The 22,538-nt window shown below is 42.5% G+C and overlaps 1 protein-coding gene across 2 annotated transcripts in view; it reads right to left on the bottom strand.

Moving 5' to 3' along the window:
* Positions 1-492: 492 nt before the first annotated feature.
* LOC138301096 (centromere protein S-like) overlaps positions 493-22,538 on the bottom strand; it is a 75,010-nt gene continuing 52,964 nt past the window's right edge. For both annotated transcript variants that reach the window (XM_069241198.1, XM_069241199.1), the window contains exons 4-5: positions 2,237-2,303; positions 493-743 (exon numbers count right to left, since the gene is read on the bottom strand). In XM_069241198.1, coding sequence (XP_069097299.1) covers positions 594-743; positions 2,237-2,303 — 217 coding nt within the window. In that variant the 3' untranslated portion in view covers positions 493-593. The remainder of the gene's footprint in view (positions 744-2,236; positions 2,304-22,538) is intronic.

Here is a 22,538-nt window from a genome sequence, read left to right as displayed (position 1 = left end):
CAGTAAGAAACAGAGCAATAGAATAAACATGCTTCTCTACAATCATAAGCCCAAAAATAGAAGAAATGATTTAAGAAAATGTTTTTTATTTATTCTGCAAAAATATTTATATATTATGTTGTGAAGATGTATACATTTATAGTTTGTTGTATGGAATAACTTTTTCTTGAGCACTCTGCATTAATCATCAGACAGCAGGCTGACATAGTACATGTAAATAAAACATAAAACCCCTAGCAAAAGACTTTGTCCACAGCAAAGGCACTGGAGAAGTCAACAGCACGTTTTAGCATACAAATAAACACGTCAGCCGTAATAGACTGAATGTTAATTGGAGTTACAGAGTTAGCATAGAAAAGTTAAGAGCCCGTAGCAGGTTTTTAGTGGCAGCATGGATGAAGACATTCAAACTGGAAGTAGATGCAAAGGTTGGTGACAAATTATTACAATTCCTGGACAATGGAAGAATTGTTGGGGTACACCAAGCTGGCATTGGATGTAGGAGATCAGATCTTCACATTCCTGGGCAGATGTAGGTGGCTCTGACTTAGTAAGGTTGCTTATTTATGTGTAGAGAGAGGCCTAACTTAGAGCTAGTCCTCAATGTCAGCTGCCCCAGCCTCTAGCCCCTCCTCAGAGTTCCTGGCTCCTTTTCCCGCACTCACAGAATTATTTTTCTTTTTCTCTTTCTGTTCCTGATTTCGGGAGGCGAGTGCTTCGCTTTTTTGAGTGATAAAGACAAACTGAAAATAAAAATGCTGCAGTTAAAAGGTGTTCATCAATAGCTTATAACTGCAAGTGAAATCTTGGATTCCAGCCCCATTTGTGTGCCCAGACCGTCATGGACAGTTATTTGGCTTATTCCTGCCCCTTTATGCTACGTCACTCTTGCCTAAACACCCCCAACTTTAAGCATCTCAGTCCACCAGACCTTAAAATATAATCATCAAAACACTGTAGTCACCTTCGAGGGTCACACACGTCTGAAACCTGTTATCCTAGCGATCCAGGTTTCTTCCTGCCCTCCCACGAAAACAATGTTTCCACTATCACATATATTCACTGGTACATCAAATTTCCTGCTTGTTGTATATCAATGATCTTGAATTCGCTGCTCAGCTGGTTAAAGAGCTACATCAAAAATATGTAAACCTCACAGCAAAGTCGTAAGCCTGACAGATCTAATACAGATTTTAATCTTTCCTATATCTATACAGTTAGGACAGATTTCAATACAACGATCACCAATAACGTTTTCTAACAACTTTATTTAAGCCTTTACAACAGTGAGAAAGTTACAAAAGAATATCAATCTTCGGGAGCGCAGAGACTACAATCACCAATTCTAACACAATGTTGCCAAATAGCACATCCATGAATAGAACTTGAGTTGTAAATCATTAAAGCTTGAACTTATATGGTTACAAGTAATCAATGAATCAGCCCATGAAAGAATGAATTCAAAGAATGGACACTTAAGAATGAAATCCCGTTCAGACCACATCAAAAATGCCAAAACAAGTTTGCACGAGTTCCAACATTGAGTTAATGAATCCAATTGAAAATAAATATACAGTCTCATGTACTAATAGTTTGGGATGCTACATCTCCAGCCGCAGGGGGGGGGGGGTCACAGAATGACTACCTAATAATATTAGGCAATGCGCCATTTGTGACCTCTGTATTGGGCTACAGACTCAGGGATGGTGGCCTGCAAAGTACAGCAGTCTACCATCCATCCCAGTGTTAGCATTCCCAAACGTTTTTATGTTTGAAGCCAGTGTTTCATAAAGGAACCAGTGCCACTTCAACAAAAAAGTTTCTTGTTAAGGAACACATTTTGGGGGTGGGTGGGGTGTGGTGGGGGGGGAGAGCAAGCAGTGCCCCCCCACACACACACCATTCCCAAATCAAAAGCTGTCCCACATAAACAGCTTCTCCTTTATGGATGGATTTCAGAAGCCATTAACTTATCAATGGTTTGTAACTGCAACTGTGGTCACAAGCCACTGATGTATTTAATTGTGAATCAGAACTAGGCTGGAACACCCCTTCCTAATTGTGAATTGGAAAAAGTTTACTGAATCACAAAATGGGTTTAGTACATAGCAAAAAGCCATTTGCCTGCGTAAAATGGCTTTGTTGGGGATGGGGTGCACACTAAGGGCTCCATATACAGACTCACTGAATCTCAAAGTAAAGCATCAATGATAAAAGTAAAACAAATTATGATTACCAGAGCAGTGCTCCTCCTGGCCAGTAGCTTGACATCTTCTGCATTAATTGTGCTTCTCTTTGCATGCCTACGTAAAAGATAAGCATATTTCATCAACATCATACTTTCAGTCATTATTTGAGTTGGTGAATGGCATCTGGTTGCTTCACATGCAAAGGTTACAGAATAGTCTGAATATGTCAAAACTCCTCTCCTACATGTGTTCTGAACTGGAACAGGCCAATAAATTGAAAAGTCTGGCTAAAACAACCACACTCAAACATCTGACTAAAATAGGGCCTACACCCTTGAGTGCCGAGCAAAACTCGTTGAACCTGCATGCTGGCAAACACGGAGAAACAGTGTCTCTCTCTGATTTCGCAGGTATTCCTAAAGCTCTGTTGCCTAAAAAGTAAGGGCCATATTTATACTTTTTGACGCAAAGCTGCGCCGTCGCAGTTTTGCGTAAAAAAAATTACCGCCGGCTAACGTCATTTCGATGCGCCGTGCGGGCGTCAAATTGATACTTTGACGCACGGCGGCGCAACCAACAGGTGGGAGTCATTATTTCGTGACGCACACAGCGGCGTCAAGTCGTAAAGGAAACCAACGTTAACGCGACGCAAATGACTGTGGGTCGATTTACGACAGCGCAACCCGAAAAGCGGCGTAAATTTTTACGCAATAGCGTCAAATTCACCCGCGAACACTGCCCTTTCAGCAGAGGAGAGCCAAAATGGATCCCAGATGCCACAACAGACCCCAGGAAGATGACAGCAGACCAGGAACCAGCCAGGATAATCCATACAGAAACCAGGACATTTTTAGAAAAAAAAGAAAGTGTCGCTTCAGTGCAGAGGAGAGGGAAATCCTGGTTAAAGAGGTGACGGAACACCAGCACCAACTGTTCATCACCTCTAAGTTGCCAATCAGCAGGAGAGAGGCCATATGGCAACAAATTGTGGACAAGATCAACAGTGTGGCTGAAGAACGCAGAACAGTCACCGAGTGTAAGAAACGCTGGCATGACTGCAAACGTAGGACAAAGGAAAAAATGGCCAGGAACATGAAGGCAGCACTGCAGACTGGAGGGGGGAGTCCAGCACAACAGGAGGCCCTGGACCACATGGAGGAGATGGTCGCAGCCGTCATCCCTGAGGAGATCGTCACAGGGATTCAAGGACAGGACAGCGCAGACTACCAGGACACAACGCACATGCAGGGTAAGTCACATGGGGAATTATAATGCAATAATGATAACTGCAACCGGGGTGGGGAATACCAACTACACAATGCATGTAAGTCAGCATATATATGAAGTGGCATGGGTAAAGGGGCACGGCAGGGGGGCATGCCCAGCACAGACAGAAGCTGGGGCACAACAAAACACAGCACCAACACCAGTCCCATGGGGCCATCCTGTCATGACAACAATGGAGCTAAAGGAAAGCAGCGACAGGTGGGAAGGCCACTACGTCAAACTTACATCCAGGCACTCAACAGTCAAAATGTATCCTCCATCAACTAGGTCCCTATCAGTAATCCAGTAGCCAAAACAACAACTGCAATGTAACTGCAACAACAGTTGACACTAACACCTCTGATCTCTGTGCAGCTATAGTAGCAAATGGCAGGAACCTCCCCATGGAAAGACCTACCTAAATTAGGGGGTGAGGATGACTTCTGCAACTATTTCTAGAAATAAGACAAAGGCACCAGTACACTCAAATGCCAATGCCCATAGTTGACACATACATCAGCCAAAGTAAACAGCAATAGGAGCCACACAGCACTAAGGACACACACATGCTGCATACGTCAGGGTCCCTCACGTGCCTGGCTAACAAGGCAACATCACTAATGTCATACTGCTCAGACAACAACATTGAGGAGGGGACACAAGCAACTGGTCACTGAAACACACCTGCACAGTCTGAGAACCAAATAGGACATTGATACGATAAACAGGGCAATCCAATTAAACACACATTACCCAACATCAGCTGGAAACATCAACAATGTTTACAACCATATCACATCCTAACATTGCCATGCATAGGATATGCCACATAACAATTACATTTAGGTCAATGTGAATAAAAAGATTTTGGGGCAGGTCCTGAGAGGCAAGTGTGCTGCCAGGGCAACCACAACACCCACAGCCAGTGAAAGTGTAGTGTGGTAAGTTTTATGTATCCTTTGCGCATTAGCTTCAGGCTTTAGGCCTTTGTGCACTTTGCCCTGAATGTATTTCATTCATTTGCTGACAGCTTAGAGCCTCTGTGCACTTTGCACTAAATGCTTTTTATTAGGCTTCGTACTGTTATTTTTCAAATAGCCAGTTCTACGGTCTTGTTTTTTATTAATTTCACACTGTTTTGCCTACTTCAGCACTGGAGTTCTCCAAAACATATTCACTCTGTGCTTCAGTCAAGGATACAGTCTGGTACATTGCCGATAGACGTGGTAGGAGTTTAGATGTCGCATTCCTGCGTAGGGACATTTTGTGATCACGATGACATGTTAGTTATAAAATCACTTCCTTGTCCCAATACACACAAGAGGGAGTTTCCGAACAGAGAACCACAACTAGACACTGCCTGCCTTGTTGTAGATGCTGAACCAGATCACAGGCCTTTGCTCAGGTATGAGGGCTGATGTCTCCCCAGTGATTCGGAAAGGCAAGCTAGAAGCTTAACATGCTGTGCTCTAAATAGAACAAGCAGAGGGAGAGTAGAAACTGTTAGGCACTATGATAGCTTTGTTCTTAAGTTTTACTCTCCTGGTGACTATTTCAATTCTACTATGTTGTATTGTTCTGGTTATTGCGGCTCACGCCTTATTATCTAAAATACAGTTGTTTAATGAAATCATCATATAAAACTCATACTGTCTTTGTCATTTGTATATGAGATCATACTGGAAATGAGAGAGTTGGTTTGGATCTGAGTGACCACCACTTCCCTGAGAAGTTCCAAAAATGTCATGCGCTCGGCTGCCTAATAATTTCTTCCCCGTGGGAGACATGAGGCACTGCTAGTTAGCCAGAGCCATAAAAAAGATTTAGGGTGACAGAGTTCTTTACAAGTGGGTCAGACTCACGCCCCCACACCGTTATCGATCCTGCTGCCTAGAAATCCAGTAGTCTCATTTAGGATAATAAGAGCCCACGAGACAAAATGTCTCTCCATAAGAATAGATATACACGGAGGGACGAGTAGGACAAAAAGATGGCAATTCCCTAATTGGTACAAAGCAACACCTAGAGGCGATTAGGCAGACAAGTCTGATAACTATATATCATACATGTGACACACAGGTGGGCCATAGGCCTATAACAATGCTCATATGAAGGACAGCAGATACCAATACCAAACCAGAGCACAAAGTAAACTCAGCAAAAGGCTTGCATGTTACGGCAAAATTGTCACAACACAGACACACTAATTGTACCCTGTTTCATTGCAGAGGAACATGGATCTCCTGCCGATATGCCTGTCCCTGATTTCCCTGACGACATGGATAACGAGCCCATAAACATTTCCCAGGAGACCATCCAAAAGGTCCTTGAAACCCTCCAGACCCCACCTTCAGTCACAAGGAGGAGCAGAGAACAAGCAGCCATCACAGAAGACCCACCCACCACCCCAATTGTAAGACCTGCCAGCTCCAACACAGCTGAGGACTCTGACGACACTGGCACCAGCTTTGAAAGAACTGTAGTTGGTGTACAGCGGGAGCTGGCCAAGGAGGTGCGGGTGGGGATGCAAAACATGGCAGCCAGCCTTGAGGGGGTGCGTTCGTGCATGACGTCATTTGCAGATCAGGCAGCTGCAATGCAAGCCCTAACATCTCTCTTGCAGGAACTTGCTAAAACACAGAAGGAAATCAGCACAGCTGTCATCCAGTTGACACAACACCTACAACTGCAATCCAGTCAACGTGTGCACGAATGCAACATTGAACCCCTCAGGGCCGACCTGGCTGCCTACCATCGTGATGTGGCTGCTATTCTCAAAAACCAGCAGGCCCTCCTTGCAGCAGTACTGCCCTTAAGAACTTCACAGGGAGCAGCCCCCGGGATGTCTGACTCCACGTCTTCTAACACTGAGGTGTGTGTTGCCCCTTCACAACCAACAACAACAAGGACAAACCAGGCAACACACACATCAGAAGAAGAAGACATGGAACAGATCACATTCTCACGGAAGAGTACCCGGAAGCACTAGTCCCTGCACCATGGCCTACTTTGACCAAGGTCCTACGTTTTGTCAAATGCCAGCCTCACTACAACTACACTCAATGACTGTTCTGCTAACCACTGTATGACTTGTCACCATTGCCAGTGAATGTCTCTCTCCTACTATTTGCCAAATCCTGTCCCTCTGCACTGTCTGTGACATCACCCCAGCATGTCAGGAGCATCATCCACACCCCTTCTGTAGGATCACCATGTAAGAATGCACAAGAACGGACTCAGCAAACATGGACAATGGACATTTTGCACTACAGCACCTATCAATAAATAGCACTTGCACACCTAATATGTCTCTGTGTTATTTGACACATCAACTGTGCAGTAGATAACTCAAAAGTGCCTGTGTGGCAACCATGTAGCTTGTCAATACAACTGTCCTGACATCATGTAGTCTGACACATCTGTGCAGTGGCCAGGATTGCATTATAGCCTTACCATCCTGAGGAGATTAACTGATGAAGGGACAAACCTCACACAATCATGCTGTGTTGGGCAGAATAATGCTCCATCTATAGCAATTCAAGTCAACTAATGGTGGCTGATAAATGTAGGCACCATGCAATACTAAAACATGCAATTATGCAGCAAAATCTAAGCAAAGAAAACAAGAAAACACTGCATCAATCACCCTTTCTGAGTATACTTCCATGAAGGAAAGTCATGCTGAATCCTTACACACATGCTCTAGGTCAGCAATGAAGGCAACAAGACAAGAGTGTTAACAACACCTCATCTACAAAGATCTCCCTGAACATCACACTGCAGTCCGACCTATTCAATTACCCACAATAACAAGTCTGGAAGCACACTTTGTGATGTAGAATACCTACTCATCAACACAAATCCTTGGTGATCAATGTAAACTACCAATGGTGGGTCTCCCAAATGGTGGATACTTACCAAGTTAGCACACGGGTAGCTGGCATGTTAAACCTCCATTTTCTGTGGTGGGTAGCATAGGACACTAATGTCATAGAAAAACATTCACCTACACTGATGTCAAGGCCATGATAAAGTAGCACTTAACGCATCATGCAAAGGGTTAACTATATGTTTATTCCTATTTATTCACACAAGAGGCAACTAAGGGAAAAGTCATACCTACATTAATCTAACCTGACTACTACTAACCCACAACTGTCCCTAACTAACCTAAGCTAAACTTACTTTTTGGTGATTTTTTATATATATATATATATATGTATATATATATATATATATATATATATATATATATATATAATTTTTTTTTAAACAAACATGAATCCCAACATTGACCCCCACCCACCCAAAAAAGAAAAATTGAAAGAATAAGGACCCCCCACCCTCCTCCCTAACACTAACTAAGCTAACAACCTACACTAACCTAACACTAATCCCCAAAACCCAACTATCAGTACAAAATAGGAAAGAGGAGAGAGGGGAGGGGTAAAAGTTAAACATGGCAAAAGTCCTAGAGGTTGGCCCTCCGTAGGGTCCGCCTGACGGACCGAACCCTTTTCTTAATATATGCCACATCCTGGCTTAGCTTGTCCACCTTTGAAAAAACTTTGTCCACTTTACGGCTTAATGCCAGGAATGCGGCTGGGTCTACAGGAGGGGCTGCTGCAGTCTGTGTGCTGGCCGAGGTGGACGGTGTGGCAGTAGTTGTATGCCCACTGGACTGTCCTGGGTGTTGAAAATGGCTGGGTCCAGGTCTTGCCGACGAGGCAGGGTCAACTGTCCCTGCCGTTGCTGGGGCCACTTGGGGAGACCTGGTGGATGTGGTGGTGGTGGCTGTTGTGGGCAATGTAGGGCCACCCTGTGGTGAGGCCCACCATGCCCCGCAGGCCCGATCTGCTTGGTATTTGCGGGCCATCCTCCTGTACCCCGACTGCACCTGCAGGATGTGCTGGTATCGCATGGCACGCCTTTCAAACTGGTGTCTCTCTGCGGCACTCATGTTTGCCGCTGTGAAGAGAAATGGCAACTATTTACCATAGGAAATGCATTGGGTGGAATTGCACAATGGGTCATTTGCACATTACTTGTACTGTATTTGGTACAGCAATTGTCACAACATAGTTCATTGAAAGTCTCAGAGGAAGTACATGTGAAGCCTGCATACAAAAGGCCAGCTCACACCTAGCATATCCATGTCTCTACATGATGGGTGACATCAGCCTCAACTTCTCATCCAAATAATGGCTAATGCAGCTGATATTATGGCTGAACCTCTTCCGCATACTGACTTCACTACATATGTCACTCTATGTGATAACTATCACAACCCTCACTCAATGCCATTTGTAAATTGTTGTTTGCAAATATTGAACCCATGTGCCCTAACCGAATGTGTACACTAGGTTCTAAACTAAGTTGCAAAAGGTCACAAGTATGTGTAACATACTGGTTGCTACAGTCCTAGGTACCCTATTCCCAATCACATGGCACTCTTTGAGGGTGGGGTGGGAAGAACAACCAACAATCCCAGATTCAAGGCACACCCAGGAGTGTATAGAAAGCTCAACAAGTATTTGCCTCCACACACAACACCAATGAAGGGCTAGCAACACTTTGGAGTCAGCCAAACATTGTCCTATCCAAGGTCCACACATGTCAAAATGCACTGACTCAGGCCAACATCACATACTACCAGTGAGGCATATTTTACCACACACACAGAGGAGCAAGAACACCCATGATCATGAGTCGAATGAACACCTAGGCCATTGCACTCTAGTCCCACACACTTCTAGTTCAACTTGTGGAAGTACATGGCCCCGGAAGATCCAACCTACAGTGTACTCAGTCCATCCTCAACTCGGAAGCTGCATATTTAATACAAGCCTTTTGCAGAAGCTATCTGGGAGAATGTCAGTCTGATATGCAGACTCAGTCCAAGCCAAGTCCCAGAGCAACTCTTACATTAACCAGTGTATTCCACATGACTCATCCCACTCCCCATAGCGGGCCGACTGGAATGACCTACAGCCCCTAAATCTGAGAGATGGATAAGCATTGGTCTACAGAAACTGAAGTGATATTTGAAATCCCACTAATGCAACAATACCAATGAACGGGCAGCGACACACAGTAGTCCATCATGCATCACTAGCAAACAATAAAAATAGCACTCAGGCCACACTCACTGTAGGTGTTGGGGTCCTCAAAATGAGCCACCTCTCCCACGGTGTACGGTGCAGGTCCACCTGTAAAGCATGGAAGGAAGAATATACTCAGACTCCGTGCACTGACAAACAATTGCAGTTACAATGACACTGTGTGAATATGACATGCTTAATGATACACTTTCACACATGCTCATACTGCATGGAAGAATTCTTAATCAACATTTACATTGGATGAGTCTCCTGCTACAGTTTCACACCCTACTACACACATGCAGTGGCCAGGACAGTCATGTGGTGTCAAAGATACACCTCCATTAGTATGCCCCAACAATATCGGGTTGCATTCATCTCTTCATGTGCATCCCAGAGAGACATCCAAAAGCTGTTTACTTGAGGACTGCATGACCCCTCAAACTCAAACTGGCTAGGTGGTCATTTTCAACACACACCAACCAGACACACATATGACATATGTGTGGACAACATAGCTAACTCCATGTGACGTGAAGGCACCACTCATTTATAGCATCATCATGGTTTTAGAAATTTCTGTCTAGCTATGGCGTCTACATATGTAGGTATGATGTTTCAACATCCCTTTTTTCACTGGCAATTATGACCTGTAGAGTTCAAATAGAGGCATTAAAGTGTTGCTTGTCTGACACAAAGGCAAGACTACATTACATACAGCTACAGGCATCCGGTATGTGTTGAAAACATGAGCCATCTGACTGCTAGCATTGGTCTTCCTACACATTGTGCAACAAATACACATTAGGTTTCCCTAGCATTACACACAGTCAGCTACTAATCTAGCAGATTGGCTAACAATCATCACATGTCCCCACACAGCTATCAATTATTCACATGTAAATGATTTGTACTCACCAACATGGCCACCAATCCTGATTCCCAGGTGGTCCAGCAGATCCTGCTCCCTGGATATCAGATCAGCCCAGCGGTGCTTGAGTTGATGGTCATACCTCATGCTACCGTAGACCCGGACCAAGTGATGGCGCACCTTCCCCCACCGGACTTTGCGTGCCTCCGTGTGATACCCCTGTATCACACGGCCCCCAGCCTCCAGCATGAGTGGGAGGAAATGGCAAACAAGCCAAATGAATCCCCCCAATTCCTCCTCACCCATCCTGGAAAGCCGTGGCCTACCTGACATCTTAACTATTAGCAAGGTGAACAAATTAGAACAAAAAGTAAAAGGGGGAAATGGGGAAAGGTAGAGTAGTGAAGGAAAAAGAAAACTTAAGAAAAATAGCCCAACTAACCCCAAATATAAACTACCCAGAACAGACTCCCACAGACAAAAAAAAGAAACACTGGATTTGACAAAAGTATACAAAACAGACTAAGACAATATTAGACAACAAGACTATGATCACAAAAGCACAATAGACAAGGTACACAGGACACAAAAGCAGTAAAACACAGGACAACACTTTTCACACAGCCACACAGTCTAGAATACTCTGAGACAGCAAAGTGAAAGTGAAAGTAAACTCACAGTACAGATTCTGTAAACAGGATATCCTATTACATCACTTCCTGCATAAAATGGCCGCCGTTTTTATTTTTCCGTTATGCGTCATATTTTCACGCATACAGATTGTGCATCATATTTTTTGACACATAACAGTGCACATAATGCAGAGTCAAAACTATTTTCTTAATTGTGCCCTTACATTTGTGTGAGGCTGAGTTTACAGTTCTAGAGTAGAAATGTAAATTGCTGGCAAATATGAGAACGAAATATGAATATGATATTTGACTCTGCATTCTGTGCACTCCTGTACGTCAAAAAATTATGATGCCCATGCTGTATGCGTGGAAATATGACGCATCATAGAAAATATGGTGGACATGTAATGCAGCTTATTACTCTATTATTTTTAATATGAAAATTTTTGACTCTGCATTCTGTGCACTCCTGTACGTCAAAAAATTATGACGCCCATGCTGTATGCGTGGAAATATGATGCATTTTGACAAAAAATTCTTAATTTTTTCAAGTTGTGAAAGGAATTTTGTCATGACCAAACGGTGCTATGTGATACACATTTGTGGTTAGCTATGACACATGTCCCTTATTGGATGTATAGAAGGTATTCACACTGTAATATCAATGATTGCTCAAAATGGTTATTAACCATATTTGTACACATATTTTGGGTAATTGCTGATGGCTATTTTGAAATGATGAATGGGATACCAGGATGTATTCCTTCTCAAAAATGTGTCCACATTTATCACGGTAATGCATTTATCTATAGTCCAAACAGGTAGCGCAATTGTCACTTACACTTTTTATGGGGCTAACCATGTCCTAATAATGATTTTGTGTATCTTATATGTGTTTTACTTTTGACATGTAGGCCACACATGCGCCTTATGCATGTGTTTACTTCACATGTACATAATTATTGTATATTTGGGGGGCGGTAGAGGTGGACTTAGGCCCCCAGCACCCTAGGGTTTGCCCTTCCAGATTTGCTAATTTATCCATGGCTTTCATTTATTCTGTTATGCTAAACCTGCAGCAGCAGGCTCATGGAAGGCCATAGGGTATGAATCACTGTTAGCCATTCAATAATCCCATTTGCCCATTTGACGTTTGCCCTATTGATTATTTGGAGCAATCTGACATACCTTTTTGCACTGATTTTTTTTTCGAACTCTCGGCGTTCCTCATGTGCTGATGACAAATAGGTTGTTGATGTATGTGGCCCTTTATGCATTACCTGGTTTAGTGGCATGTTACATTCTTCCTGCTAGGTTCGAACTGGGACACTACTGTGATCGGCTGCTTGCAAATATTTGGTTGATTGGATGACATATGTTTATATGTGTGGGCGAATGTAGATCCACTATCAACTGTCTGGGTGTATGTTGTCACTGTAACTTCAAGGTCTCCTCATGAGTTAGTGGCAGCTATTCTTGTTCCAATTGGTCATTGTTTGTAGCAAAAATTGAGAGAAGCCATTGAGGACATGGTCACGTACACATGGATGGTCCCACCCTGTCACTGAACACGTGTAATGAGACTTTCAAATGAGCTACATTTTTGTGCTGAGTGAGAGAATGTCTCAGGTGTCTGGATCAGGCATGTGTCATTGCCACATTTGTACTCCTGTTGGCCTCTGTGGATGGTAATGTATCATGAAAACTCATAGCCTCTGTGCAGACATTTGTGGTGTATATTTTTTGTGTGATGAGTGTGATGTCATTATTGCTCAATGAGACGACATTCTTCTTCAGCAATTTCAAACTAAAGGTGGGCAGAAATGAATAGGCCAAACCATGATGTGGTGTTTGTTATCTGTGTTTATTTACAATTGTGCAATAAGTGTTGATATAAGAAATTAAGAAAATAAATTATTTACAAGCTGTTGGCGCCTACGCACTCCAGCAGCCGTGTTTGGTTGTTCCCCCTCCTGTTGCAGGCCAGCATCCTCCTCTTCGTCGTCTTCAGGCATGTCTGGGTCTGGTTCAAGGAGGGGAATGTTCCTTTTTACACAAATATTGTGCAATATGGCACAAGTGAGTATGATCCTACAGACCATCTCTGGGGAATATAGTAGGCTACCGCCAGTGATGTCAAGGCAGCGGAACCTTGACTTTAGGATCCCAAAGGTCCGCTCAACAATGCTGCGTGTCCTCTTATGGGCGTCGTTGTATGCCCACTCGGCAGCAGTAGTCGGGTTCCCAAATGGTGTCATTAGCCAAGGCTGGATGCCATACCCCTGATCAGCTGAAAGAGAAACACAGAATGGGATCATGTAGATGTAGGAGGCACTCTTGTACAGACCTTTGATGGCAGTAGTTGTCTTGTGTTGTCTGTGACTCTTTTGTGTACTAATGTGACTACCTATACTTGTAGGAGAAAACTTTTGCATTGAGTTTTTTTCCTTGGCTGAGCAAGTGTTTGTTAGCTAACTGTTTGTTAGCAGTATGTATTTGGATTTTCAGTACAGTGTGCCCTCCCTAGCATTGTGACTTGTGATACAGGTGTCCATGTGTCTTCACTGGGGGTGAGATGATAGTTCCATGCAGAGTTAAAACATGAAAGTGTAGTTAACACGTTCATATGAAAGTACCCTGGACATCCCATACCTTAAGACTTATGCAATGTATTAATGTACAGGTTATTGTAACACTTACAAATTGTAAGGTGACATTTAGGCAACCACACTCATTAATACCTTCACATTAAGCTGTAGAGTAAATTCCAATGTGTGACAGGTTCAATGGTGACTTCAGAAACATGGCTAGTGATATCAGGACCTCAGTGTGTTCCTGGCTAGGTGTTGCTATTGTGGTGTATGTGTTGTGTGTCCTAGTGGGTTGCTGTGCAGTGTGTATATAAGTTGGATTTTTGTACTTGCCAACAAGTAGTCCATTGCCATACCGTCCATCCTGGAAGTGTTGGTTGATGGTAGAGTGACGGAAGATGAATGCATCATGTACACTCCCAGGATATTTTGCCACAATGTTGCTGATCAATCCTTGGTGATCGACTATGGCCTGCACATTGATTGAATGTGTGTGCTTCCTGTTGCGGTAGAGGTGTTCTGTTGCAGCAGGTGGCACAAGGCGTACGTGTGTGTACTCGATTGCACCAAGGACGTGTGGGAAGCCACTGATGGCGTAGAACCCCTGTTTTGTTTCCTGCTGCTTCTGCAGTGTGTTAGGGAAGCAGATGTGGAGGGGTGTCAGGCGAATGATGGCATCCAGTACTTTTGGCAGGAATGCGGAGAATGATGGTTGTGATATTCCACCAACCAGGGCACCAGTTGTCTGAAACGAGCCACTTGCCAGCAGGTGAAGTACGGCAAGCAGCTTTGTTTCTGTTGGTATGGTGTGGGGTGTCACCAAAGTGGGGGCCAACTGCTGTTCAATATTTCTCAGCAGCTGCTGAATGGCCTGCCAGTTCAACCGGTACCTCTGTATGATGTCGTGTTCCCTGAGGCCAGGCAGGGTTGTTCTTGGGCGGAATATCCTCTCCTGCCTTCTGCGCTGCCTTTGGGGTCCCTGCTGTTGTTGTTGTAGCTGCTGTTGTTGCTGCAGGGCTCTGCGTCGACGTGCACGCTGAATAAAAATCACCTCCATGTCTCCCTGTTGCTGCTCTGCTGCTCTGCTGCTCTGTTGTTTGTTCTGTGTGTTCTGATTAAATACAGGTGTGTTTGCCCCATTTTAACGCCTGCCCTGACCCAGGCGTTAAATTTTGACGCAAATTGGGCTTTGCGTCATTTTTTTGCTCCGCCTCCCGGCCGAGAGTCATTTTTGCCCGGAAGCATAAATACGGCGCACGGCTGTGTGCGTCGTTTTTTGGACGGGAACGCCTACCCTGCATATCATTAACGCAGGGCGGGTTGCCGCATCCAGAAAATGGCGCACATTGCGGATTTTTCCCTTGCGCGGGCTCAGGCGTCAGGGTTTAAATATGGGGCAACGTTTGCGCTGATTGTGCGTCAACATTTTTTATGCACATTCGGCGCAAACGGAGTATAAATATGCCCCTAAGTGTGTCCCTTTTGATTCCAGTCTTCCAGAAACCAAAATGCAACGCTTTAAATATAGTTGTTTCCCTTTCTGTCCGTTTTCCTTGTATTTGTAACTCCTAGACAGTACAGAAGTTGTTTTATTTCACTCCTTACAAGCATACCAGTGGATTTTCACTTTTTCCTCGTTTGGGCCTGGTTTATAGTTTTCCATTTTTTTCGATGGAGTCTACTCACCCAGAGTAGTTCCCCACCTGTTTTTCTGGAACAGTTTGTGGTCTATAACCAATACGTCTCCTGAGCTCGGCTTTCCTGTACATCTGTAGTCTAGAATCTCTGAACTATGCAGCTTGGTAAAATGATCAGCTTCTTAGGTGTGACTCCCAGCTATATTAAAGCCATGTCTTTCTGTATCCCATATTCTTTAGAACGGTTTGTTGTTTTCAGGAGACCCGCTAGAAAATCAGTGGCTGCTTTAGAAATTGTCTGCAAAACGATAGAGCAGTTGTCTATTTTTGTTAAATGTACGCCGGTCAGATGCTGAAAAAGTGATGTAATTTTGTAAAAATATTTGATTTCAAGAAGGCAGCAGTAACCTAAAATGGCAGCTCATCAACATCACAAAGGAAAGACTCCAACAAATGGAAAATAGTAGTCACAATGATTTGTCACGTACACTTATTTCTAGATTACGACCGAAACACAAAATTGCCACTGATTGCCAATCCCATGCTACTTAGCATTGTAAAGTAATGGTCACAAAAGCAGAACTGCAGCATTGCAATGGTGTGCACAAGATTGAATGTATGTATGATCTGTTAACTTACAAGAAAAATCTGCATTTTCTATTCCAAATCCATTTTACCTACCTGTAATATGCACATCAAGTCAGTGCCGACTTTGTTTGCAGTTACAGAGGACATATGTGAGTGCATGTTCTCAGACAGGCAGGCATAAAATAGTTGGTGGATAAGGCGAGAATATGTTTACCTAGTGTTAGAATCAAAAGATACCTCGTTGCTATATCCATGTAGGCATATATCGACCAAAGGAAAATTTCATAAAAGCACTGTTGCAGCATTTGAGCTCCCTGAAAGTATTCTCAGACAAACAAAAACAGCTCAATTTGCTTTTTGATGGCTCAACTAAGTGCACACAAACACAGAATGTCACCAGCGTCACTGGAGAAGCCTTCATCAACTGGTCATTCACATAGAGATAAAATGTGCCGCTCCTGATGCAGAATTTGGGAGCTCTCAAACTCAAACCAAAGTTTTGGACTTTTCCTGAACGACATAAAGCTAGGAATAGAACCCTTTTCCACTCTTCTTGAAAGGTTACATCCTGTAGAATGTATATAGAAAGAAAAGGTTGATCTTTCTCTTGAACCATCGTTACTGTTCTTGGTAGGTAGGCTGATGAATAAATAGAAGACTGTGGCCAAAGGGTACATTTTCCAGCATCCACGTGTCTCGGAGAGGGCCCTGAAGGTTCTCATTGTTTTGGCTCTATAATCTTGTCAACTATAGGCGAATATCCTCACCCTCTTCCAGTAATGGATGATGCCTGCACTACTGCATACCTTAGTTGTGTTCAACCTGCATAAAAGGCAGTCCAGTTAATTTTCTGCTGAAACATCTGAAAGTTGATTGTTTATTGGGCCTGGAACACATGTGCAAACAGTTTTGATTATTTTCCCATTCAGTGTAAGAAACAAAAAATGTGTTCCAAAACACAAAGGTTGCTAAATCAAGGTCTTAACAATAACTTATCTGTTAAATCCTGCTAAACCAGCAGCATCCACAAACTGATTAAGTTGCTATTTGAAAAAGCAGGAGCCTGGTCTCTTTTGGAAGAAATTAAAATAACTTATGAGAGCCACCCTAGTGCTCCTGTCCTTTAAAACTGGATTGCCAGCTCTTACACCTGCTGTTAAGACCATAGACCCAGAAATGCACACATCCTCACCCAGACTTATGACTTAACAACTGTGAGAGTATATGGGCCTGTATTTGCGTTCATTACATGATGTAACCACCGAAAAGGAGTCCACAGTCCATAAAAAGGTGAATGTTCTTGCTCCAAGTCATAAAGGGTTATACAGCTAAACTCTTCCAAATCAAAACCGTAGTTGTAGTGTTGTTTGTTGCAGCCCAATCAGAATATCCCTAGCCACTTTATGTATGATAAAAAAGTGATGGACGGATTGATGGTGTAACTCCGAGACACTGGTAATTTCTCTGTGTCCAATTCTATTCCACCTTTAAAGTATTTATCCAATAGCAAAACAGCAATAAAGCTTAAATGCAAAACAATAAACATCCCATACAAATTAGAAAAATAGAGTAAAATTTAATAAACAAAATTATACCAAAATTACAAAAATCCAATAGCAGGAAACACATATACTAGGGACTTATATGCAAATTAAATATACCAATTAGGAGTTTACCAGTTTCATAATGTTGAAAGGAGGAGCTCAAGCACTTTACCACTGGTTAGTAGGGGGATAATATACAGAGTTCTAACAACAGCAAAAATATAGAGTCTAGCAAAAGGCGAAAAATAGAGGGTGACCACGCATAAAAGGCAGATTTTCAACAAAATTGAAAGCGTTTACAGCCATTACCTAAATCACCTATATCAACTCTCTAATTAAACAACTCTGCCCGCTAGGTTTCAAGGCACCACACTTTCCTGGGAGGCTGAGTTGTGTCTAATGAATGTTCAACCTTTTCACCACGAAGCTATATTGAAATTCAACTACAATACACTACCCAATATAAATACAAATATGATACAAAAGCTCTTATAGACTCCGAGTTTGTATAACACTTACAGACGTTCTGCACAGATATCACTTTCCCAAACTTTTCTCTTGGATAAATACCACATGTTTATGTGTCACACATTTAATTATTACAATGCATCTGTAATGAGTGAACTTGTGTAATTTGTATCTTAATCAACACATATAATCAACTGTATTCTGTATTTTCTCATCTTTTTGATGTACCATGATTGTTGCATATTATTTATACTATGACGTTGCCTAAATTGTGCACAATATTAGATTTGCCATTCCAAATAATTTAATTGAAAATAAAGACTGTATCACAAAGTGTCAGAAGCAGAACTTTCTCCTGCACAATGGAAAAGGTTTTCACAGACTTCTAGAGGTCTCTTGATTATGGGTGCACGTTTACTGACTGCTAGGTCAGCACACCAAGCAGAGTCAATTCAGCTAATTTATATTTAAAAAAACAACAAAAAAACACACTGGTTATCCATCCTGCAGCCCATTGTAATCTATTAACAGAACGCCTAAATTCGGGAATAATATTGCATGTTCGCAAGGATCCTGTATATGCTATGGATAATAAAAGATTCAAACAAGGGTTCAGCTTTATAGAACACAATGTTTGGTTCTAGGGTCCAAACAAATATAGCTTAATAAACAGCAGTAACTAAAAAGAAGGTCCTGGAGAAATAAATCTTGCTAAATGTTTCATTTACTAATATACAAATCCTGACTGGTGTTTTTACAAATGTTACGAATTGACTGTCAGGTAAAAAAAAGCTAAAAAGGACCTTGCCAATTATACACAAAATATTTTTTCAAAACGATGACGGACAGAAGCAATTAGAATACTTACTATATGATTTCAAGTAGTGTACAATAGGGGCTGATATTATCTGCACAAGCAAAAAGCGGTTACCACAGACTGGGGTATTTAATAAATATATATATATATATATATATATATAGATATATATAAAAACCTTATCACTGAATCTTACAGCAATGACGCATAATAGGAAGAATTGCTTACCACAGCTAATGTAGCATATTTTGCATGTAACTATGTTTTTGCTAGCAAAATCAGCCAGAAAAAAAGGCTCTGGGTACAATATTTAACGAAATATATGGAATTACAACAAGGAATTCCAATCTGATAACTTTTTATATCCAAGGGGAGTGGCTGGGATAAAAATGTAATGTGAAAGGAATGTATACAAAGAAAGTCATATGGTAGAATCTGAATGAATTCCAGTTAAATGTATGTAAAACCCACCTGAAAACAGAATATTCAAATTCTGGTTGCATTTTGTACTTCAGGTTTGACATCAAAATTAAAAGATTGTTTTTTTCCAGACAGCTGCAGTCAACATTTTTTTTTATTTTTTAAATAAAAGTACTTTTCTCCCTCAGGTTTTCCTGCTGTTTAGGTTTGTGGGTTGCATGTGCATCCGGCAGGCACATTAGTGAGTTACACTTATTCTACCTTTGCGGGAAGTAGCTTCCATCAAGGTTACAAAAAGTCCATCTTGAGTGCACAATAAACAGGAACTGCGTCCACTTTTTTGAACTGGAGTTGCCTACAACAGAGTTCCCTTAAGCCTCATGTTTTTTGACTTTGTAATAGAGTTACATCAGAAGCGTTAGCTGCAAGCTATTGCATGGTCACTACTAGACGAGTGGTAGTTAGGTAGGGGAGTATCAAACAGGATCAGATATATTTACTGCATTCCTGCACCAGTTATTCCATCGCATGAGAGCAGTGCACACTACTAGAACCAAGATGATACTGTTGCTTTAATGCAAATCACTGACTGGTTATTTCTGATCAGGAGATATTGGTTTCCGATCACAAGATCGGAAGCTGTTGTCCCACTGCTGCGGTTGAGGACTGTGTGCGCAAAGTGATGCGCCAAGCAGCACAGTGATGGGTGCAGTAGGTTGACTAACCTTGCTCCGTTGAGTTTTGCAGTATTCTTGGAGAGGCAAATCACTTCTGTCCACAGAAATGGTAGTAGAGTACGAAGTTTGAATTACTCACCATAGTGCAGCGTAATGCAGCAGCATGCTGTATCTCGATTGCTCTTAAGAGTGCACAGCTGAACACCAGGGAACTGTGTCTAAATTTTCCGCCATGTTGCAGTGTAGAACATAGTAATACTTCTAGCACCCAACCGCTACCTCCTGCAAACAGGCTTCTGCACTATTTGGTGGCAAGGGGTTGCATGAGCCGAGGGAAGGTGAAAGGATGCTTCATCTCACATGGTCCGATTTCCCACTAAACAGCTGTCTACATAACAGACTAATCAAGAGATACACTACTGTACAGAACTGAGTAGCGAGGTGTGCTTGTATAATCCAAATGTATATACAACACTACTTAGGAAGCAACTGCCTAAAACAGGTATCACTGCAAAACACCCATGGTTTAAAATCACAGAAACAGGGAAGTTTTCAGGAAATAACGAGATTGGATCGGAAAGTTGTGAAGGTTTCAGGTACATGTTGAGAAGCATGCATTTTTAGGATGGCGGCAATGGGTTATATTACATATGACAAAACCTTGGTCTCACAATCGAGAATGTAGCTATTTTTTTCAGCAACGCCACGAGGACAACAAAGTACTCCAGGTCACATGCACGAGGAATGGACTTTAATAAGGAGAATTCAAAAGATGAAGTCTGAAAACATGGGGCAACACGTTAAAATGTTTGATCCACGATTGACCATGGGTAGATGAAATGCCCTACCCATGGCCAATCGTGGATCAAACATTTTAATGTGTTGCCCCTTATTTTCAGACTTCATCTTTTGCATTCTCCTTACTATACTATAATTCCCAACATGCATTACTAGGACCATGACAAGAGTCATTAACAAGTTCATCCAATATTTTAAATGTACAGGAGAACAAATGTGTGTATTTAGTGAATAAAGTGCATGGGACAAGAAAAGGAGTGGGTTGTGGGAGGAGTGCATTCAGAACTGCTGGTAGCTAGCAAAATGCTCCCTAGCACCTTATGCACTTACATATCCATCCGTAAGCCTTATACATCAATGCCCTAATGGTTTCTCCTTGGCAAATTCAAAGTCAGGCATACCTATCACTCTAGATTTCACCACAGTGGGTGAAGGTATGCACTATACATTTATGCCAGTCCATGTCCATTTATGCCTGAGTGTACTACTATGGACCATTTTGATTGTCACCAATTGATGTGAATGCACTTGTTTTCACTCCCCTCTTCAAAGAAGGTTCTCAAGTCACAAAATGCAGTGCGATTCCTCCTCTTGGTGTGCACTGCACATGGGCACGGACTCCATCTTAGATTGTTTTCCACATAGGGGTTCAAGGCAGTATGTAGTGGGAATGAAAAAGATGGTGCATTATGACAATGGTTAGTGATGACAATTGTAATAAAGTAATCTGCGTCATTGCATGCAAATCTGGGGAGGAGGGTGGGTGCATGTGAATGTATAACTCTACACACTACAAACAGATGCTTACAGGGCAAAGAACATTTTTCGTTTGTAGCATGCATGGCTGTAGATAATTAGCATAGACTGAATAGCAATATCCCCCACAGCTGCAGCGACTAGAGCATGGATGATGCAGATTTGTGAAATAATGTTTTAGTACTCCCGGACCAAGTAAAGCTTGTTGGCAGGCCAATATTCCACAAAGTAATGCTTAGTAAATAGGTGGGATATTGGCCAAATAGCTGCTTTACAGATGTCAGCTAAAGAGATATTGGCAAGGAAGGCAATTGTAGCCTATGGAGAGGTCGGGGCTGAAATACCCTTTTGGCCTTGAGGTAACACGTTTAAATACATTTGACAACCCATTTGGCTATGTCAGCTTTGGAAATGGCCTGTCCCTTGTTATGTTTAGCAAATGAGAAGCAGTTGGTATGAGTTGATGAATGTTCTGGTCCAGTCTATGTAATGCATGCAATTCCACTTCAGCCACAGAATCAGACTGTGGTAAGAAGACTGAAAGTTCAATAGTTTTACTGAGGTGGAAAAGTGATACTAACTTAGGAAGGAATGTATGGTTGATTCTGAGTACTAGCCTATCCTTGTGGACCCATTATAAGCTGATGAAGGAGTTGATGGAGGAGTGTATGGAGAAAAAGCACTCGTGGCACTTAGGTTTTCATTGGGGGAGGCTTTCTTTTGGAAGGCTTAGGAGCTGTCTGTTCCTCGAAAACCAGTGTCCTCTAGCGTGGAAAAGGGTCTATTAATGGGGTAACCCTGTTTGAAATTTTCCCTGTGAGCAGTTCAATAGAGGCCCTGCTGTCCAATGTTCAATTCTTGCTGGAGCCCTTACAGTATGGGTGCCTCAACATCCACTTCTGAGGGGTTATTGAAGTCTTGCACAGATCTTTGTCTTTGTGCCCTTGTGGTTGATGCTTCCTTGCTGCCAAATCAGTCTTTGACTGAGGCTTAGATTGCGGTTTGGGCATTGATGGTTGTTTCAGAGCCAATGTGGCTTTCAGAATCAAAGTGGTGATGGCTGATGTGGGAGGTTTAGGAGCAGAATGGTGCCTATGTGCCAAAGGTGTAGAGGCAGCCCTGCTGATTTTGGAGCCAATGAGGGCTTTGGTGTCAAAGCTGAGGTCTGGGGGAGGCTGGCCTT

The sequence above is a fragment of the Pleurodeles waltl genome, chromosome 6 (assembly GCF_031143425.1).
Source record: "Pleurodeles waltl isolate 20211129_DDA chromosome 6, aPleWal1.hap1.20221129, whole genome shotgun sequence".
In the NCBI taxonomy this organism is placed as follows: Eukaryota; Metazoa; Chordata; class Amphibia; order Caudata; family Salamandridae; genus Pleurodeles; species Pleurodeles waltl.
Note: the sequence above shows the minus strand (reverse complement) of the source record. Positions and strands in the feature narration are given on the sequence as shown.